Below are 19,165 nucleotides of genomic sequence, written 5' to 3'. Positions count from 1 at the left end.
GTACTCTGTGCAAAATGGGCTGGAAGGGGGCAGTCCTGAGGAAGAGGAAGGCAAGCCGGTGGGAGGCTCGTGAGAGGGGTGCAGGTGAGAGCTGCGGATGGGGTGAACCGGCTGGGGTAGGCGGGGTTCATCCATCTGGGTCCGGATATGGTGGAGCCCCTTCCCAAGACAGGGGACTCCGGGGATTCACGGCTGGCAGCTGGCCATCCCGAGTGTGGAGCTCAGGGGGCCCGGGATGGAGGCACGGACTAGGGAGTCATCTGGGTTTGGGCTGGCTCTTGGTTCCCAAGGGCCACCATAGCGAAGTGCCACAAGCTTGGTGCTTAAAAGTCAGAATTTATGCTTACGGTTCTGTAGGAGGGAAGTCTGAAATCCAGATGTCAGCAGGGCTGGCCTCTCTCCGAAGTCTTGAGCGTTCGTCTTCCAGCTGCCGATGGCCTCGTGACAGCTTGTGGTGCTGGGACCTCTGCCTGTCATCATGGGGCACTCTCCCTCCGCATCTGCCTTTATGTGACAGTTTCCAGTCACACCGGATGAAGGGGCCACCCTAAGGACCTCACCTGAATTGATTACACTTGCCAAGACCCTATGTCCAAATATCGTCACAATTCGCAGGTGTGCGGATTAGGACTTCAACGTGGGTTCCCAAGGGGACACAATCTGACCCATAACAGGTCATTATCTGAAGCGGTGGGACTGGGTGGGCTCTCCAAAGAAGAGGTCATAGAGCCAGAAGAAGAGAAGAACTAGGGGCTCTGACCTTTAGGAAGGCTGAGGAGCCCATGAAGAACTCTGAGAACGAAATGGTCTCCAGGTGCACCTGCTACGTAGACCGAGGTGGAGGAAGAGGAACAAGGACAAAAAGGTGTCCCCTGAACTCGGGGACGGCACGTGTCAATGTCTTTCCCGGAGGCCAGGCCAAGGGAAGAAGCAGAGCCCAGGTAACGCAGACAGGTTTTCAAGAAATTTGCTTTGGAAGGAAAAGCCTGACATATGGAAAGAACTAGAAGGGATGGAAAAGTGTGGTCCCAGCGCGGTGGAAGGAGGTTGGTGACTCAGAAGATACGCCCTGCTTTTGAAGCCCCACTTGGCTTGTTCTGCAGCTGTGTGGTCTTGGGCTGGTTGCTTAACCCCCGACACCTCAGTTTCCTTATCTGAAGAATGGGGATAATGACAGTACCCATTTCCCAGGGTTGTTGTTAAGGAATTAATGATTGAGGGCACCTAAGATGCTTAGCATGGTGTGTGGCACATGGTGAGGTGCTAAATAAATATTAACTCTTATTACGAACAGGTTAAAAAAAAGAAACAAGGAGGAGGTTTCCACAAGGAGGTGGTAAGTAATACCAGATGCGGAGGAAAGGTCAAGGATCTGGCAGCGCTAGGCGAGCTTGGAAAGAGGGGACAGGGAGCAGAGGTGAAGGCTGTAGGTCTGCACTCTCTGGAGTGGCTGAGAAAACAGAGAGCAGGTGTTAGAGGAGACAAGGCGTCAACTCTGGTCTGGGCAGCGAGAAGGTGAGTGTGTTGGGGTGGGGAGTCGCGGGGAGTACCTGGAACGAGGGGCACCGACGGCACCAGCTTTTAAATCGTTCAGACAGTATCTCGGTTTGATATCATGCATCTTCACCTCTGCTGTGCTACGCCTGGGCAGCCGAGGGAAACTTCCACAAGTGAGTGATGGGCACCAAAGAATGATTGCTTGTGGGTGCGAGGCGAGGAGCGGCGGGGGGGCAGGGGGGCAAGGAGGAGGTTATATGGAGGCTTGTCAGGTTTCAGAAGCCTGGGGTCAACTAGCTAGAGAGAACCGGCTCAGTCTGCTAGGAGGTGGGAGGGGCTCAGGGCTGGACACGCAGGCTCCGGAGCCATCCGTGGCAGGTGGCCGCCCAGACTGGGGGGAGTGAATAATGAGTAGGATGACCTGCAGAAGGCAGGTGGCAGGAGGCAGGAGAAGGCAGTCCAGAAAAGACAGAGGCCGGTGGAGGAGAACAAGCCGCAGAAGGAGAGGCAGAAGGGCATGGCAAAGCCGCCTCGGGGCTCTGGACGGAGTGGGAAGAGAACCCGACACCAGGCAGTGACTGTCTCGATTAGGAAGGGCTGGTGGACAGTTGCCGAAGACATCTCGGTGGAGTGGCAGGGGAGAAACCAGATTTGGGCTGGTGGGGTGTGAGTGAAACACGAGGAAGCAGAGACCGTCAAGACTGCTTTCAGGAAGCCTGGTGTCTTTGATGGCGCTGCGAAGGGCAACGACAATTAAGGAGGCGGGGGTTTCGCTTCTATTTTGTTAAAAACAGTGAACAAGACAAGGCAAGACAGTGAACTCGAGATGGACAGAAGGGAATGGAGGGTGGCAGAGGAAGAAGCCTTTTGGCTAGAATGCCTGGAGCCCTTGCTAGCTCTAGCCCACAAATATATTTAAATCACCGGAAAATCACACGGGCAAACCCTTCCATTGAACAGGGAAATTAACTGCTTATCTCTATAGCATCTGCTCATTCCTGTCGGTGGAGATAAAGACCATGTCTCTGTTGTATGAGCAAGAATGGTTTCCTGCATCGGAGCTGTTGCCCTCACCCCGGGGGGTCTCCTGACATCTTTTTAACCTTACCCCAGACAGGGCTCACCCTTCTCACAGTGCAGTTACCCAGTCCACACCAGAACTCCCTCTGCTGCCGTGCCACCCTGTGTGGTCTCCTGTCTTGCCCCATTCCTGCCCTCCTGCCTCCTGCTTCTGCCTTCCTCGAGCTAGGGGCTGGACACAGGAACCTCGGTCCTTAACAGTCCAAGGGACGGTGGTCATTTCTGCATCCTTCACGGCTTTGCCTGGTGATTTAGTTGTTTTCTCACTTTCCCCCCTTTTTCTTTCCGCGTTGCCCGAGGCGCTGGGACAGAGAGAACGGTCGCTCCGGGCAGGGCCGCAGGGGTGGGCGGGCGGAGGAGCCGGTGGCAGGGCCGCGAGGACGCCGGCACCTCCGGGAGCGGCAGGCAGAGGGCGCGCCGGCACCGGGATTGGCTGCGGCTGCGGCTGCAGCCGCGGCTGCGGCCACGGCTGGAGAGCGGACCCCGGGACTGGGGACGCGCACGTGGCGCCCGCGGCGCGTGCGGGCACGAGGGCTGGCTAGGGCGCAGCGTCCCGGCTAAAAATACGCGCCGCCCGGGTCGGGGGGTGAGGGCGGCGCTCTGGAGGAGCGACTTCTGCAGCCGCATTAGTCCGGGAGGGGCACTGCAGCTTGGGGCGAGCACCCGGGCTCCCTTGAAACCTGGGGCAAGCCTCGCGCCGGGACCTCAGTCTTCCCATCTGCGGAATGGGGACACGTCCTTACCTCCCTGCAGTTCAGCCTCGCGGGGCGGGGGCAGGGGGGACAGAACAAACGGGCAGGTGCAAGAGACACTCAGATCTTCAAGCACGCCAGCAGAAAAATGAAGGATGATGTGCTAGTGAGGTCATCCTGAGAATCACGGAGGCGCGTTCTAGGTGGAGGAAAGTGCCCGTGCAAAGGCCGAGAGGCCGCAGAGCCTGGCCGGTTGGGGGAAAGGAAGAAGGCGGGCGGAGCGGCCCGGGAGCTGGACGGGGCGACCCGGGCGCGCGGGACCCCGAAACGGGGGGTCCGCGGGGAGGCTGGGGGGGGTTCGAGGGAACTTCCTGCCTCGGGCGAGGTCAAAACAGCCTTGACCAGGGTGTTGGCCGCACGGATAAACGGAGTTGTGCATTTTGTTCTAGGAATTCTACCTCAAAAGCAAAAGTGAGCTGAGAAAGTCGTCCTTCTACGGCGCGGGCGGGTACGCGGCTTGGAGCATGCGGGGCATCCCCGGGGAGTGGCGGTGTGCGAGCACCGGCAGTCTCGAGGGCTGAGGGGAACGGTGCCGCCCACAGCCCGAGCGGAGGCTGACGGCGCCGGCCCCCCACCCGGGTCGTCAGGGGCAACCCTGGAGCTGCGCCCCCGCCCCGCCCTGCGCGTAGAGGCCAGGTGGCGGTTGGGGCGCGACCAGCCCGTTTGATTTCCCGCGGCCGGTGGAGAGGGGCGGAGGGGGAGGGGAAAGGGGCCGTCGGCCAATAGGCTGGGCTGGCGGCGGTCATGTGACGGCCGCGGGGCGGGGCTCAGGTGTACTTACGGGGCGGTGAGACCTGGCCTCGGCCTCCGCGCGAAGTCCGGGAGGCGTGGCCGGCGTGCGGGCTGGGAGCTGCTCCTCTCCGATTGGCCTGTGGCCGGGAGGCGGGGCCTGCGCGCGCCGCAGCTGCGGGCTGCGATTGGCCTCGGTCCGGGGCCCGCTGCCGGCGTGCGGGCGAGGCTCGGGGCGCGAGGACCGAGCCGGGCGGCGGGTTCACGAGCCGGGGGGAGGGGCCGGGGCGGTGGCGGCGGCGGAGGCGGAGGAGGTGGCGGCGGCGGGGGCCGGTACCGGACCCGGCGGGATGAGCGAGGCGGAGGCGGCAGCGGTGGCGACAGCGGCCCCCGCGGCGACGGTGCCCGCGACGGCGGCAGGGGTGGTAGCGGTGGTGGTACCGGTGCCCGCGGGGGAGCCACAGAAAGCAGGCGGCGGGGCGGGCGGCGGCGGGGTCGGAGCCGCCTCGGGCCCCGCTGCCGGGACCCCCCTCGGCGCCGGGTCCCCGCACCCCTGGCAACCCGGCGACGGCAGCGTCGGGGACTCCCGCGCCCCCGGCCCGGAGTCAGGCGGACAAGCCGGTGCTGGGTGAGGGGCGGGCGCGTGCCAGAGCGGCTCTATGGGGTCGACGGGCTGGGGGAGGGGCATCGCGGAACCCACGCGGTCCCGAGAGCCGAAGGCCGGCCTGGCCCGAGGCTCAAAGGACTCGCTGGGCTGAGGGCAGCTGACCCAAGTGAGTTCGCCTGGTGGGAAATCCCGCCTCGCCTTCGCTGTTGGGAGGGCGTGGTGGGCAGGTCCTGCTGGGGCCTTGGGCACAGCCCCACGGCAGGAGACTCGGGCCTAGGGAAGCAGGTGCACTGGGAACCCTTACATTGGGAGGGCAGGACTTGGTGGGCCCGGTGAGTGCCCGGTTCTAGGTGAAGGGCCTGGATTTGTAGCCCACGATGAACGTGACTTAAAGTTGGAAGTGTCTTGAAAGCCTGAGCCCCGCTGTGTGGGCGCTTCCATTTGGTGGACCTGGGATCAGAAAGAATGCCTTGAAGCTACTGGGTGAAACCGGTGGCTTGAAGTGATGCTTAATAGGTAAAGGGAGGTAGATTGCATTTGGAGTGTCTCCAAACTGAGCCCAACTCCATCTCTTCCCCCCCATCTTACTGCCCCCACTGCATCCCTGCCTGGCAGCAATCCAAGTCCTGGGCACTGTCAAATGGTTCAACGTCCGGAATGGTTACGGATTCATCAACAGGTATCTGAGAAACCTGGGGAGGGGGTGGAAGGGGTGTCTTCCAAACTGGCCTGTGGGACTGGACACCCTCCCGACCTCCTCTCTCTCCCCCTGCTGAGGCACAGGGTTGCAACGTCCAGCTGATGCTGATTGAAAGGCTTTAGCCGCTGCGCAAATGCGGGCAAGATGAAGCTCCCGCGCTTCTGCTTCTCCGAGGGCAGGAGAGAGTTAATCTCGGAACTTAGCAAACCTGGCTCTGAGCGGCCCAGCTTGTCTGTCTCACCCTGTGGGTTTAGTTTGCTTGGCTTGGGGGCAGAATGTACCTGCTATCTGCGCCTCAGGGCTCGGGGCTGAAATCCTCACTCATTTCCTGTTTCGGGCAGCTGGAGGAGCACTCCCCTGACTCATCTCCCTTAGAGGGCTGCTGGCTCATTTGAATCCCCCCACCTGACCCTGGCAGGACGGAGGCTAAGGGGGGGCAGGCTGGGGAAGGAAGCCAGCCCCGGCAGAGGCTGCTGCCTTCCTTCAGCTGGACAGCCCCAACCCTGCCGCTACTGGGGAGAGGAGCCAGGTCTCCCCCAGTGGGCCCTTCCCCAGCCTGGGCACCCTGCCCAGCCCAGCCCTCCTGGGAGGCCCCAGTTCCCTCTTAGCAGGCTGACCTTTGTGCAGATCCAAGTGCTTTAGAGCGAGAACATTTGATCTAGGGAAGGGTCCCTCTCTAATTCTGGAAACCGAGGGCTCCTGGGAAGTTCTGAAGGAAAATCTCTCCATTCTCCCCTCCCAGCCATGGGGTGCTAGGATAAACTGGGGTAATAGGCAAGTCGTGATCGAGAATGGTGGAATATTATCTTCTTTCTCACCCTTGGTCCCTTGGTATATTGAGCGGGGTCCTGCCTCTGGGGTTCCCCTCTGGGCTGAGGGTGAGAACAAAGTCTTGGGGATGTTTCCAGCAGGTTCTAGACACATTGTCCCCTTCTCAAGCTCGTTCTACACCTCTCTCCTGTCCGCACTTTCTCCCTTCTTCTAGACTAGAAGGGAAGACATGGAGAGGAATTTTCCAGCCATGATAGGGGCTGGGGCAGGGGTGTTGGCCAGGGATAGTTACACTCAGCACTGCCAGGTTCTAAGGTGCCCCTGGGGCAGAGAGGTGAGTCCTCAGCAGGTAAAGCGCTGGCCCAGCGTCTTCAAGGTGACTTTGCCTTCTCCCCTCCGCCCTAAGGAAGCTCAGGGCTTTCACTGAGGTTTTCGCTATACTTCTCTTTATACCAACTTCTGGCTCTTGTCTCTGCCTGGGCCCCGTCTCCAGCCTCCCCCCCCCCACCCCCCGCCAGGAGCCAGGGGAGGCCAGTAAGGAGGGGCCTGCTGCTTTTAGGCTTGGGCAGCTGGGGAGGCCTCACCAAGGTCCCCCCTAACAACCCTTCCTGTTCTGCAGGAATGACACCAAGGAGGATGTCTTTGTTCACCAGGTAAGAGCTGGGGGGAGGAGAGTGGGGGAGAACCACCCTCTCTCGGAAGGCCTTTGCCATCAGCCTCGCAGCAGCGACATGCAGCCTTTCCCCCGCTTCCCCCCCCCACAACCGCGTGTCCGCCGGGCGATGGTCCCGCCTCCCCCTCGCCTCAGGTGCCCATATCAGCCGCATTGGCCGCACGTGTGCCACGCTGTCTGCGTGAGAAGTGAGCTTGTTGCCCCCCGGCCCTGGAGTGCTCACGCCCTCCGTCAGGACCTGCTAACACGAGAACGAGGCCTAGGCCGTGTTCTGAGGGAGAGGGCGCAGGCTAGGGACGCGTGGGTGCATGGTTCTCAAAGCGTGGTCCCCGCAGCAGCAGCATCCCCTGCCCTGCCCACTCCGGCCCCACCCCAGAGCTGCTGAGGCAGTGAGGCTGGGGGAGGCCCGGGCCTCGAGCGAGCCTCGCAGGTGATGCCGCTGCCTCGGGCAGGAGCTTCCAGGCCAGCCCCGCAGAGCCGTCCGCCCACGCTGCCGCTTAGCGCGCCTCTGCGCTTGGGTCTGCTTGCAGGCCTGCTTGCGGCCTCCCCTTGGGAAGCCCCTGAGGGGTAAAGGGAGGAGGGAGAGCGTCCCAGGGACAGGCCGAGGGCACAGGCGCGGGGAGACGGCTGCTTTGGGCTGCTTTGCGGCTTCTCCCCCACTGAACTTGGCCTGCGGCCGCGCTCCGCCCTCCGGCCGGGCCACACGGATGACTGACGGTGAACACAACGAAATGGGGGTGGCGCACCCAGCAGGGGTGAGGGAGACCCCGGGCTTGCCGCCCTCACCTTTCTCGTGGCCTTTCCCCTGCCAGACGGCCATTAAAAGGAACAACCCCAGGAAGTTCTTGCGCAGCGTCGGAGACGGGGAGACAGTGGAGTTCGATGTCGTGGAGGGAGAGAAGGTTCGCGCTGCTGCGGGGCAGGGGCGGCTGGGCTGGGGGAGGGAGGTCCCCATTTCTGCGGGCCAGTTAGCCCAGGCCAGGGGAACGGGGCCACGCTCTCCCGAGGAGCACTGCTCGGCCTTCGCCACTCTGGCGTCCTACAGACGGCGTCCCTCTCGTCCCTTGACAACATCCGGGCCCTTCCAGTCTGTACTCCACGTGTCCCCAGTCCACCCTCCTCCTCCCCCACCTTCTCCCCCCGCAAGAGGCTCCAGTAGCAGCTACTCTGGAAGGGCAAGTTACAGAGGGGGCCCTCCCAGAAGGGTCCACACGCAGGCCCAGGCCCCTGGGGGAGGGCAGGAAACGCAGCAGTGGAGGAGCTGCAGCAAGCTGGGGGGGGGGGGGGGTTAGCTGGCAGAAGGGGAAGCAGGTTTGGGAACGTGGGGCATGCAGGCGGAGTGAGCTCACTGCCCCCCTCCCCTCCAGGGTGCGGAAGCCGCTAACGTAACCGGGCCCGGCGGCGTGCCGGTGAAGGGCAGCCGCTACGCCCCCAACCGACGCAGGTTCCGTAGGTTCACCCCCCGGCCTCGTCCAGCTGCCCCGCCACCCATGGTGGCACAGGCGCCATCAGGCGGGACGGAAGCGGGCAGCGAAGGGGAGCGAGCCGAGGACTCTGGGCAGAGGCCCAGGCGGCGGCGCCCACCTCCCTTCTTCTACCGACGGCGCTTTGTGCGAGGCCCAAGGCCGCCCAACCAGCAGCAGCCTATAGAGGTGGGGGTCCTAGGCTCGTGGAAGCTGCTGCCACATCCTGGGAAGGGAGGGGGCGCCGGTGAGGACAGAGTTCTCCAAGTCTCCGGAGGAAGTGGAGGAAGGCTGGGAAGGGCCCCCAATGCTGGGGTCCTGGGCGGCAGGTGGTCCCCCTGCTCCCCCAGGCCTTTGTGTGTTCCTAGGGCACCGACGGGGTAGAGCCCAAAGAGACAGCCCCATTGGAGGGGGACCAACAGGGAGACGAGCGCGTCCCCCCTCCCAGATTCCGGCCTCGGTACCGAAGGTAAAACTCCCTTTCTGGGGCTGTCTTCCCCTTGCTGTCCAGTATGGGGGGGGGGGGGGAAGAGTGAGTCTAAGAGGAGCCTGAGGCTAGTGACAAGGAGGGCAGGGCAGCTGAGTGATGCCCAGAGCGGTGGGAAACAGGCTGGACCCTCTCTGCTGGGGGAGCCCTGGGAGGGAGGGAGACGGAACACACAGGCTCCCTGCCCCCTCCAGGGTCCCCCACTTGTCTCCCCAGGCCTTTCCGCCCCAGGCCACCCCAGCAGCCTACCACAGAAGGTGGGGATGGAGAGACCAAGCCCAGCCAAGGCCCCACTGATGGTTCCCGGCCTGAGCCCCAGCGCCCACGAAACCGCCCGTACTTCCAGCGGCGGCGGCAGCAGCCCCCCGGACCCAGGCAGCTCACAGCCCCGGAGGTGAGGACATGGGCTGCTTGGTGGGGGGCAAGGGGGGTAAGAGAAAAGGCCCCAGCCTGTTTCCCTTTCCTTCCCTGCTCGCCCCCCACCCAACACCAGGGAGCTTGGGCTGCTGGGTCCACGACCTCCAGCAGGTGCCCCCCCACCCCAGACTCCTCTCTAGCTCTGCTTGGAGCCTCAGCCCCCGCTGGTGGGAGGAATGGGAAGGAAAAAGGTATAAGAACGTTAGAGTTGGGGGGCTCTCAAGAATGAGAGGGTTTCATATGACCACCCCTGTTCTCTCCAGACCTCGGCCCCCATCAACAGTGGGGACCCCCCCACCACCATACTGGAGTGACTCCAACACGAAGGACCCCCAGAGCTACCATCTGGTGAGCGGCTGCGCCCGTGGGCAGTCCGGGAGGGGGAGCGCTGGGGCCTGAGGACGGGTCGCCGGTCACGATTTGTCCCTGTCTTTCTCTCACACAGGTTATCTGCCAGTTTTTCCAACTGCCCTGTACCCCACCCAGCACCCCCTCCCCCCTTCCCATAATTCATGACATCAAAACACCGGCTTTCCCCTTTTCCTTGAGACTCAGGAGGCCCGAAGGAACAGCCTTTTGCTCTCCCTCTCCCTTACCAAGGGCTGAAGGAAGGGCTCCATCCTACTGTTCAGAGGCACCACCTCCCTCCCCTAAATCAGGCTGAGAAGGAACCAGCCAGCTCTTACCTCCTCCTGGTTGTTTTTCTTTCCCACCCCAGTTTATTTTTTGTCTCCCCTCTAGCCCCTACCTCTGAAGCCATTTTATGAACCGTCATGTACCACCTGAGCCTCCAGTAAAAACAAAAACAGGCTTTCCCCATGGTCTTGGTCTTGGTCTCGGCCTCTTTTTTGTGGAGAATGGCTGGGAACTCCCTGCCAAAGGGGGCGGCGGGGCATGTGGGGCAGGGCGGGGTCCTGAGCCCTCCTGCGCCTCTGGAGGTGCTTCCCCCTGTGAGACTCACCCTTCCCATCTGTAACCGGGCTGACCTCTCCCCTGCAGGAATGTTCTGGAAGTGCTGAGGGCAGCGGCTGCCATTGCGGCTACAACTCACTGAGCATTTACTGATCGTGAAAGCAATGACCAGGGGCGCCTGGCTGGCTCAGTGGGTAGAACGTGCCATTCTTGATCTTGGGGTCGTGCGTTCAGGCCCCACGTTCAGTGTAGGGCTTAGTTAAAAAAAAAAAAAAAGGGCAATGACTAGGAGCTTAAGTGGGGGCAGAATGACCACACCCAGAGGATCCTTGGGCCTCGAGCTAAGACAGGGTGGACACAGGGACGCAGAGGGGGACAGGGAGCTGCAGTCCCTGTGCAGCCCATGCCCGGGTGCCTCCATGACAGGACGCGTGTTGCATATGGTAACTTTATGTACGGATCTATCTATCTATATATATATATACATTTAGTACAAGAGACCTTTGGTTTCTTGTCCCTATCCCTTTTGCAAACATATACAAAAATATCTGAAGGCTCCTCCCACCCCGTGTTTACAGGCAGCCTTTCAAACTCCTCTTTCCCTTAGTTGGTCAAAAGCTTGTGGGTAGAACAGCCTTGAGGAAGAGAGAGGAGGCAAGAGCAGCACCCCCCCCCCCCCCCCGCCGGCAGCCTCGGGGAGCAGTCCCTCTCACCACGCATGGGCACGTGGCTCTCTTGCCCTGGAAGTTTGAGCGAGAGAGCTGAGCCTGCCAGCAGAGGTGAGCTTAGGCCTTGGGAGGGTGCGTCCTCTGTCTGGGAGGGGTCAAGACAGGACCCCCTTCACCCAGAGTCTGTGTGGCAAGAATTCACAGAAAGTGCCAGCAAGTGGGAGGAGTCCGAGGTGGCAGGAGCTACTTTTCTTCTTCAATCCTGCTCCCTGCTTCCTTCCACCCACTAAGAAGTCAGCCCCAGGGCCTCTCCTCCCTGCACCCCCCCTTCTCTAGCAAGGAGGGAGAGTATTTGGAACGGAGGCTGGGTGGGGGTGGGGCGGGCTCCGGAGGAGGGAGGGGATGAGCTGGGAGAATGGCCCACCCTGATGGCCACAGCCTAACCACGACACATAAATAATCCAAGAGTCACACGAGGGGAATGAGGGGTGCTCGGAGCACCCTTCCCTCCAGCTTCCCGATTCTGCCAGGACGCAGGGGCTTCACCCTGGAAGCAACGGGGAAGAGAGGGCCAAAGTGCTACAGAGGAGACGAGGGGTCTCCAGGGGGGCGAGAGCACGGCCCTCCCGCCCCTGCCCGGCCCCTCAGTCGTTCTCGTCGGGCCCCAAGTACTCGAGTTCTGTGCTGGGTTTCACCTCCTGCTCTAAGAGAGAGGGCGTCCGGCGGAAGTCGGCCGAGATCTGGTCGAACGTCCGGCCTCGGGTTTCAGGCACTCTTAAGAAGGTGAAGATGAAAAAGCCCAGCAGGAGGACGGCGAACAGAAGGAAGACGTAGGGCCCCATAGCCTCCTGGGACAGATGGAGAAAGAGGTGTTGGGGGGGCTGGGTGGTCTCGGGCAGCCGGGCACTAACGGCCCTGGCAGGTGCTCCTTGGCCGGGCAAGGGAAGCGACTGGGAATGAGCCAAGAAAGGATCGTCTGGGTCCCACCTCCCGTCCTCCGTCTCCCCCTTGCCCGTCCGCAGTGCAGTCGCGCTGCTCAGAGCGGATTCCCAACCACCCGCAGTAGGGACGCGAAGTTCGTCGTTTCACTCTAAGAAAGCCAGGCCACAGCTGGTTTCAAAGGCACCTCTGCTGTTAGCCCACGTACTTGGGCTCCCTTCATTCCTTCGATTGTGGCCGAGCAGGCGGTTTTCAGGGCCCACGTGGTCCACCAAAGTGATCCCCAGACAGCCAAGTGGGCTGGCTGTGACGTGCCCCCCTCTGGCCTACAGGGTGGGAGCCGGGGACGAGACGCGGGCACCTACCGCGACATACTGGAAACCCATGCCGATGATGAAGTTGCACGTCCAGTTGGAGAAGCCAGCCACGGCCATGGCCGCTGGGCGGGGGCCCTGGCCGAACAGCTCGGCCACGATGAACCAGGGGATGGGGCCAGGGCCAATCTCAAAGAACGCCACGAAGCCGAAGATGGCCACGATGGAGACGTAGCTCATGGCGGGGACGCGCTCCTGTGGCCGGCGAGGAGAGACGGGAGTTCAGGTCGTGCAGAGAACTGAAACGCGCCCCTCCCAGCAGCTCACGGAGGAGCCTGGCAGCCCAGGTCAGGCTGGCTGCCCTATTCCTGCCCTGCTCGGGGCACAGGGGAGGTGAATGCCCTCTCGGCTGGTAAGCGGCCCACTCTCTCTTGGTCCTAAAGCGGGTCCCGAGGAATGATTGTGCCTGAGGCTGGACAGGGGCTCTCCTTCCTGGCCGCCAGCCTTGGGCTTGAGCTTCCTCCCAGAGGAAGGGAGGGGTCCCTTGGGAGCACACGGGTGGCCCCGGGGATCATGTCGAGGAGTGGTCCTGCGTGGGCACAGAGCCTCCGGGCCGGGGGGGGGCTCCCACGGGCCGGGCCGCGGCTCCCTTCCCAGTCCCCAGGCCTCACCAGCAGAAGCAGAGCTATGGTCATCAAGATGGCACAGCCACACATTCCCGCCAGGCCCAGGAGGTGCAGCGTCCGGCGCCCAGCCCGCTCGACCAGGAACACCTGCCGCGAGAGTCAGGGCTTGGCGGGGGGCGCCTGCGGCACAGGACGGGGGAGGCACTGGGGGGCTGGGGCGGGGGGGGGGGACGCGAAGCCAACGGTGGGCGCCAGCAGTTACCGAGACCAAGGTGAAGACCGTGTTGACCACTCCAGCTCCTATGGTGGCGTAGGCCGGCTGCCCTACCCCCGCTGTCTCGAAGATGCTGGTTGAATAATAGAAAACCTACAACAGGAGGAGCAGGAAAGGGGCTGGCAGGCACGTCCCTCCCTCCCTGGCAGCCACAGCCCGCTGGACTGACCCCACGTCTGAACACGGGGGCGGGGGGGGCGGGGGCTAGCGGCTCCCTCGGCCCTGCCCCACCCGAGGCCGCCACGCACGTACAGCGTTGATGCCGGACAGCTGCTGGCTCAGCTGCAGCACGACGGCGACGACCAGGGGCTGCCGGTACGTGCGGCTGCCCAGGAGCTGCAGCAGGGACAGCGGCCGCTCCCGCTCCAGATTCCGCTTCTCCTCCTTCAGCTCGGCCAGCGCGCCAGACACATCAGCCCAGCCAGTCAGGCGCTTCAGACCTGGAGGTGACTTGGGTCAGGCCGGAGAGGCGGGGGAGGGGGGCCGGCAGGACAGGTGCTAGCAAGGTGGGGGCGGGGGAAGCTTACTCTTTCTGGCGGGCCCCTCCAGGTTCCGGATGATGTAGAGGTAGCGGGGGCTTTCTGGGCAGAAGGGCAGCAGGATCAGCTGCAGGAGAGCGGGCAGGACGGTGATGCCCAGGAGCAGGGGCCAGAGGGTGGCCGTGCCCAGCATGGACTCCAAGCCCAGCACCTGCGGGAGCAGGGCGGGAAGGAAGGGGGGCAGGCCGTTCAGCGCAGAGCCCCACTCAACCCCCTGCCTAGCCACCCGTAAGGCCAGGCCCAGTCACCTGGGCGATCAGAATGCCAGTGACGATGGCCAGTTGGTTGAGTGTCCCCAAGGCGCCCCGCAGGTGAGTGGGGGCGATCTCCCCCACGTACATGGGCACCAGCCCCGACGTGAGCCCTGGGCGGAGGGAAGAAGAGAGGGCTGAGGGCACAGGGCCCCTCCCACCCCCAAACTCAGGGCTGGTGGAGGAGAGCAGGGCGCTGGGCAGGGCCGTGGTGCCCGTCGCTGGTACCTGAGTAGGCGCCTATGAGGAACCGTCCCAGAATGAGCATTTCGTAGGACGCAGCAGCGTTGGCCAGGCCCATGAGGGCGCCCCCCAGCACCGCCAGGATGTTGTTGACCAGCATTGCCCTCTTCCTGGCAGGCAAAGAGTGGGGCCGAGAGTTAGGGTGCCATGCGGGGGCCGCCTTCCTGCCCCCCCCCACGCTGGCCAGCCAGCCCCATACCTTCCCAGCCACTGAGAGATGATGCCAATGAGGAAGGAGGAGATCATGCCGCCCACAGAAAAGATGGCCACAGAGAGGGCCCAGAGGGTGGTGAGGGTGCCTGGTGGGATGGAGCCGGGTCCCTCAGGCCCCTGCCTCCCCAGCCACGTCTCATTGTAGCTCCGTTCGATCACCTGGGTGGGGGGTGGGGGAGACAGTGGAGGAGTGACCGCCTGCAGAGACTTCCCCCTCCGCTCTCCTCTGCTGTCCCTGTCCCTTGCCCTCCTTGTTCGGACGGCCCACTCTGCCCGCAGCAGGCCCCTCACCTTCTGCGGGGCATTGATGACCCCAATGTTGTAGCCAAACTGCAGGGAGCCAAGCACAGCAGAGAAGACAGCGAGGACCAGGGTCCCAGTGACTCGCTGCTGAGGGAGTTCCCCGTCCTGGGGAGGCAGAAGCAGAGAGGAGGTCACATGGAATCATGATTTCTTTCCTTCGGCCAGGGGCCTGGGCCCAGCCGGAGCCTGAAGATGCTGGGTTCCATCCAACATGTTGGGTGAGGGAAACTGGGCCATATTAGGAATCGAGCGAAGATCTCAGTGTAAACAGGAGCAGGAAGAAGCCACAGTAACCGGGCACAGAGGAGAAACTGGGTGTTTGAGTCCAGCAAGCTGAGAAATGTTTGAGGATCTCAGCCTCACCATTTCTTGGTGACCTTGGGACAGGCTTAGGCCTTAAGACTTGATTCAGATTTGTGTGACCTTGGGCAAGTCACTTCCCAGCTCTGAAGCTAGGTTTCCTCTGGGGTAGGGGCGATAGGAGTGATGTTGCCTCCTTTGCCTACCTGTCCCTGAAAGCGAGAAAATCAAAATCAAATGCTAAGGGGATTCCTGACAGTGCTGGATTTATAAACCGCCAAGTGTCTTATCATCGGCCTCTGTCCTCTTTCCTCCCCTCTGGGGGTGCTCTCAGCGGGTTCCTGGAGGCCCCCAACACGCTCTAGAAGGACGATTCCAAAAAGGACATCGCGGTCATTCCTCCCCGCATATGGCCCTTGGGGTGGCCTTCTCTGTCTCCGCCCCGGCCTTCCCTCCCCCTCTAGGCTCCCCCGCAGGGCGGCGGGGGGCCGTGCCCGGCTTCTGCCTAGGAGAGCCCTGCCCAGGGGATGGGGGCGGGAAGGTGGTGCGAGGGGCGGTGGCGGCCGCTTGCTGGCGGCACAGACTGTCTCCAAGCGGAAACCTGAGCTGGGGGAGGGGGGGCTGACACTCCCCTCAGCCCCTCCACCAACCGTGCGGCCAAAGGAAAGTTCAGCGTCCTGGAGGACGGCCAGAAGTGGGGGTGGGGGGCCCACGAGAGCCTCCGCTCCTCGAAAAACTTCCCGCGAGCCGGGACACACGGACAGTTCCAGGGGGGCAAGACTCGCCTGGATCTGCTTTCTTGGGCTGGATCGGGGGCAGGATGTCCCCCAGATCCGGGCGCGCCCCGCCGCGCCCTGGAGAAAGGGGCGAACCCTGGACTCGAGAAATCCCGGGGTGGCCCGTGCCCCCGAACGGTCCCCCCAGACCCACTCAGCCTCTTGGAAGGATTGGAATCCCACAGTCACGGGTTGTCCAGCCCGGGTATAAATAGCCAGGCCCCCTGCTCCCCCACCCCCTGCGCCTGCGCAGGGTCCGCCCCCTAGCTGACCCCAACCGCGACCCCGGCCCGAGAGAAGCGGGCCCTGTGCCCCCGTCCCGCCCCCACATGCTGAACCCTACTTCCGAGCCGATCTGTTGGAAGCCCGACGGCATCTTGTCTTAGGAACAGGAGGCGCAGGAGCTGCAGTTAACAGGGAGGCGACTGCGGGTCGGCGGCCCCGGCCTGGCGAGCAGAGGGCCCGAGGGCGACGGGCGTCCCGGAGCGAAGTGTAGAGGGCGAGCCTGGCGGGACCCACTGCCGTGAGCCAAGGATCCAGAGAGCGGCAGGGCTCCCGGGGATCTGGCGGAGCCCGGCTGGGGGGAGAGATCCGAAGAGCCCCCGCAGCGCCCACGGCCACGCCCTTCGCAGCACCCATTGGCCAGGAGCCCGCACACCCCAGAAGGCCACGCCCCTCCCTAAGCTTGGGGTTTAGAATCTGGGACCCGGGAGCGGGTTGGCGGGCGAGGCCACGCCTCCCCAGCGAGCCCGGCGAGACACGCCCCGTGGGTGCCTGCGCGCCTGCGGCCGCGAAGTTTGGGGAAAAGGGTCCCGGAACCCAGGAGGCCCCGCCCCACCTCGTGTGGAGAGTCGGTCCAGCAGCCGGGCTTGGGGCTGGGGAAGCGCTGGAAAGTCGGGCGCGGCGGGTTGGGACCGGGGGTCGGGGAGTAGGGGATGCAGCAGGTACGCTGGCCCCGGAGAAAACTCGGGCGGCCTGAGACCGCGCGCGAGCGGGCGCGCAGGGTGGCTGGGGAGCAATGGCCTGGAGTAACCCACCGCGGCTATTTTTAGCTCCCACGTTGGGAGACGCCAAATGTCAGGTCCCGGGTGTCCCGGCCTGTCCCGGGCGGGGGAGGGCAGGGAGATGGAGCCTTAAAGGGTCCGAGACACGCTTCCCACGCGGGGACGGCCCTGGGACACAGGAAGTTCCGTTCCGAGCGCGTTGCGTGTCTGGGCTTGGTGGTCCTCCTTCCGTGCGTCCGTGCTCCGGGCACTGCCTGTCTGGCCCTTCCCCTACACCCGTTCCCCGCACTGGTTCCTGGAGGCGGCCCGAGGGACTGCTGGTCACACCAACCACGCCACCAGCCTGAGGTCCCTGAGCTGCCACGAATGTGCTGGCCGCGTGGACAACTTGGACACGCTCTCCAGAGGCCGCTCCGGGTCTGAACCCCCAGCGAGGAGGGCGCGACCTGAGAGTTGGCGCGTCGGATCCGAGCGCAACGCGCGGCGCTGCAAACCGGCCTCCGAAGCGCGGGGCTGTAGTGCCACCTGCAGGGAGAGCGAGGATCCGCAGCGGATCCGGGCAGCGTCGCCTAAGGCCCACTGACCCCCGCAGGTCCACCTCTGCAAGCCTTCCTTACATCCAACCCTAGGCCGCGTTCTGGAGCCCCGGATCCGAGGATTCAGCTACCGCCCGCGCGGGGCAGCTCACGTGATCCGCATGTCCAAACCTGCTCGTCCTCTTGCCTTCTTTTTTTGTTTGTTTTTTAAGATTTTATTTATTTATTTGACAGAGAGAGACAGCCAGAGAGAGAGGGAACACGAGCAGGGGTAGTGGGAGAGGAAGAAGCAGGCTCCCAGCGGAGCAGGGAGACGGATGCGGGGGCTCGATGCGGGGCTGGATCCCAGGACCCTGGGATCACGCCCTGAGCTGAAGGCAAACACCCAACGACTGAGCCACCCAGGCGCCCCTCTTCCTCCTAACTTCTTCATCCCGTTAGCCACCCTGGGAATCTTGGAGGTCAGGATTCCTCCCGCCTCCACCAACCCGCTCCTCCCCGCCTTTATCCAGTTAGTTACCAGCATGGGTGTGCTGACTTCCCTAACTCACAGTCATCTGGTTTTCTCCTTGTGCTGCTGCCGCATTGGTCCAGACCACCGTTGCCTCCTGCTTCCCTACTTTCCCCTACGTGGAGGGCCGAGTTCAAATTAAAAAAAGTTCAGTCTCATCGCTCCCTCCCCAAAAGTGAGTGGTTCTTTTTTGCCCCCATTTTCAAGTTCGAATCCCTTTCCAGGGCAAGCAAAACCTCCTGCCTTTCTCCTTCCATCTCTGCCTCACCTTCTAGACTTTATCCTCGTGTTCTAGTCAGTACCTAACTCCTTGTACCCGGGACACACCACGCCATCTCTTTCCTGGCTGCTCTGCTGTACCAATCCCTCATTCTGGATCGCCAGGAAACTCCCAGTCACCCTTCAAAAAATGCCCCCCGCCCCGTGAAATTTTGTTGGCTTCCTCCAGGAAAAAAAGAGAGCCACGTGTCCCCGATGCAGATTATCTTCATTTCTCTGTACTTCAACCTTGAGAGTAGAAGGTCACCTTGTTTCCCTCTGTGTCCCCAGCACCCAGCCTCGTGGCGGGCACTCAGCAAATGTGGCGTGAATGAAATGAGGGTCTGGTCCTTATAGCCAAGGGTGTGTGTGTGCAGATCTTGCTGAGTGATGCTTGGCCCATTTGATCAAACCAGTTGCAGCCTTTCCTCAACTCTGCCCTCTACCATGGGGCATTAATCCCTGCAGGCTTGTTTTCCAAGCGCCTGTGACCACCGCCTTCTGGCTGGGTTCAGCCCATGGTAGGTAAGAGATTGACGGGGGGGGGGGGGTGGGCGAGAAAGCCAGGGGACGCCCACAAACACTGCTTCCAGCTCCTACTCCACAGGCCCACTTTGCCTCCAGTTTCTGGAAGGCAACCCTGCTCCCTAGTTCCAGCAATGACGGGGCCCCTCTCTGTGCCTTCTCTGCATTTTGTCTATAGATCAGGGTCTGGGTGCAGAGGATTGAATTAATGACATGTGTTCATTGTGTTCGTTGATCTGTGTCTTATTTTTATTGTAAAAAGGATTCTTTTTTTTGGGTGTCTGGCTGGCTCAGTTGGTGAGTGTGCCTGTCTTGATCTCAGGGTTGTGAGTTCAAACCCCACGCTGGGCATAGAGCTTACTTTTCGTTTAAAAAGGAGGGGGAGGGGTGCCTGGGTGGCTCAGTCTGCCTGCCGCTCAGGGCGTGAGGCTCAGGTCGTGATCCCGGTGTTCTGGGATCGAGCCCCCCACATCAGGCTCCTCCGCTAGGAGCCTGCTTCTTCCTCTCTCACTTCCCCTGCTTGTGTTCCCTCTCTCGCTGGCTGTCTCTATCTCTGCCAAATAAATAAATAAATACAATCTTTTAAAAAAATTAAATAAATAAAATAAAAAATTAAAAAAAGGGGGGGAACCTATTTTTCATTTCTCTACCCATCCCACTTAACCTCCCTCAAAAGGCAGCCATTTCAATGCACTTCGTGGGCTCTTGTAAAACATCAGTCGCTTTTGGGCACCTGGGTTGTTCCGTCGGTAAAGGGTCCGACTCTTGATTTCAGCTCAGGTCATGATCTCAGGGTC

The 19,165-nt window shown here is 62.3% G+C and overlaps 2 protein-coding genes across 3 annotated transcripts; one reads left to right on the top strand and one right to left on the bottom strand.

Annotated features, from left to right (window-relative positions):
• The first annotated feature begins 4,359 nt into the window (after positions 1 to 4,359).
• YBX2 (Y-box binding protein 2) lies at positions 4,360 to 9,990 on the top strand. Its single transcript, XM_045797395.2, is given in 10 exon segments — positions 4,360 to 4,585; positions 4,587 to 4,686; positions 5,281 to 5,344; positions 6,756 to 6,789; positions 7,622 to 7,711; positions 8,177 to 8,461; positions 8,641 to 8,741; positions 8,976 to 9,153; positions 9,440 to 9,524; positions 9,622 to 9,990. Coding segments are annotated over 9 exon segments (1,080 nt in total). The 5' UTR covers positions 4,360 to 4,408; the 3' UTR covers positions 9,491 to 9,524; positions 9,622 to 9,990.
• A 386-nt stretch (positions 9,991 to 10,376) lies between these two features.
• SLC2A4 (solute carrier family 2 member 4) lies at positions 10,377 to 16,123 on the bottom strand. 2 transcript variants are annotated; one of them, XM_045797393.2, is made up of 11 exons: positions 14,965 to 15,190; positions 14,447 to 14,563; positions 14,142 to 14,314; positions 13,928 to 14,052; positions 13,697 to 13,812; positions 13,437 to 13,599; positions 13,162 to 13,349; positions 12,898 to 13,002; positions 12,681 to 12,782; positions 12,061 to 12,264; positions 10,377 to 11,604 (listed from the first exon to the last, which is right to left on the bottom strand). In XM_045797393.2, exons 3-11 carry the CDS (start codon positions 14,186 to 14,188, stop codon positions 11,401 to 11,403), a joined length of 1,254 nt encoding a protein of 417 aa, XP_045653349.1. In that variant the 5' UTR covers positions 14,189 to 14,314; positions 14,447 to 14,563; positions 14,965 to 15,190; the 3' UTR covers positions 10,377 to 11,400. The 2 variants fall into 2 exon arrangements, with proteins under 2 accessions (XP_045653349.1, XP_087723665.1); XM_087867539.1 differs by lacking the exon at positions 14,965 to 15,190 and adding an exon at positions 15,878 to 16,123 and having other exon boundaries at positions 10,388 to 11,604.
• Positions 16,124 to 19,165: the final 3,042 nt, after the last annotated feature.

The sequence above is a fragment of the Ursus americanus genome, chromosome 14 (genome assembly GCF_024610735.1).
Source record: "Ursus americanus isolate L20-20 chromosome 14, mUrsAme1.1.p, whole genome shotgun sequence".
NCBI classification, from domain to species: domain Eukaryota; kingdom Metazoa; phylum Chordata; class Mammalia; order Carnivora; family Ursidae; genus Ursus; species Ursus americanus.
Note: the sequence above shows the minus strand (reverse complement) of the source record. Positions and strands in the feature narration are given on the sequence as shown.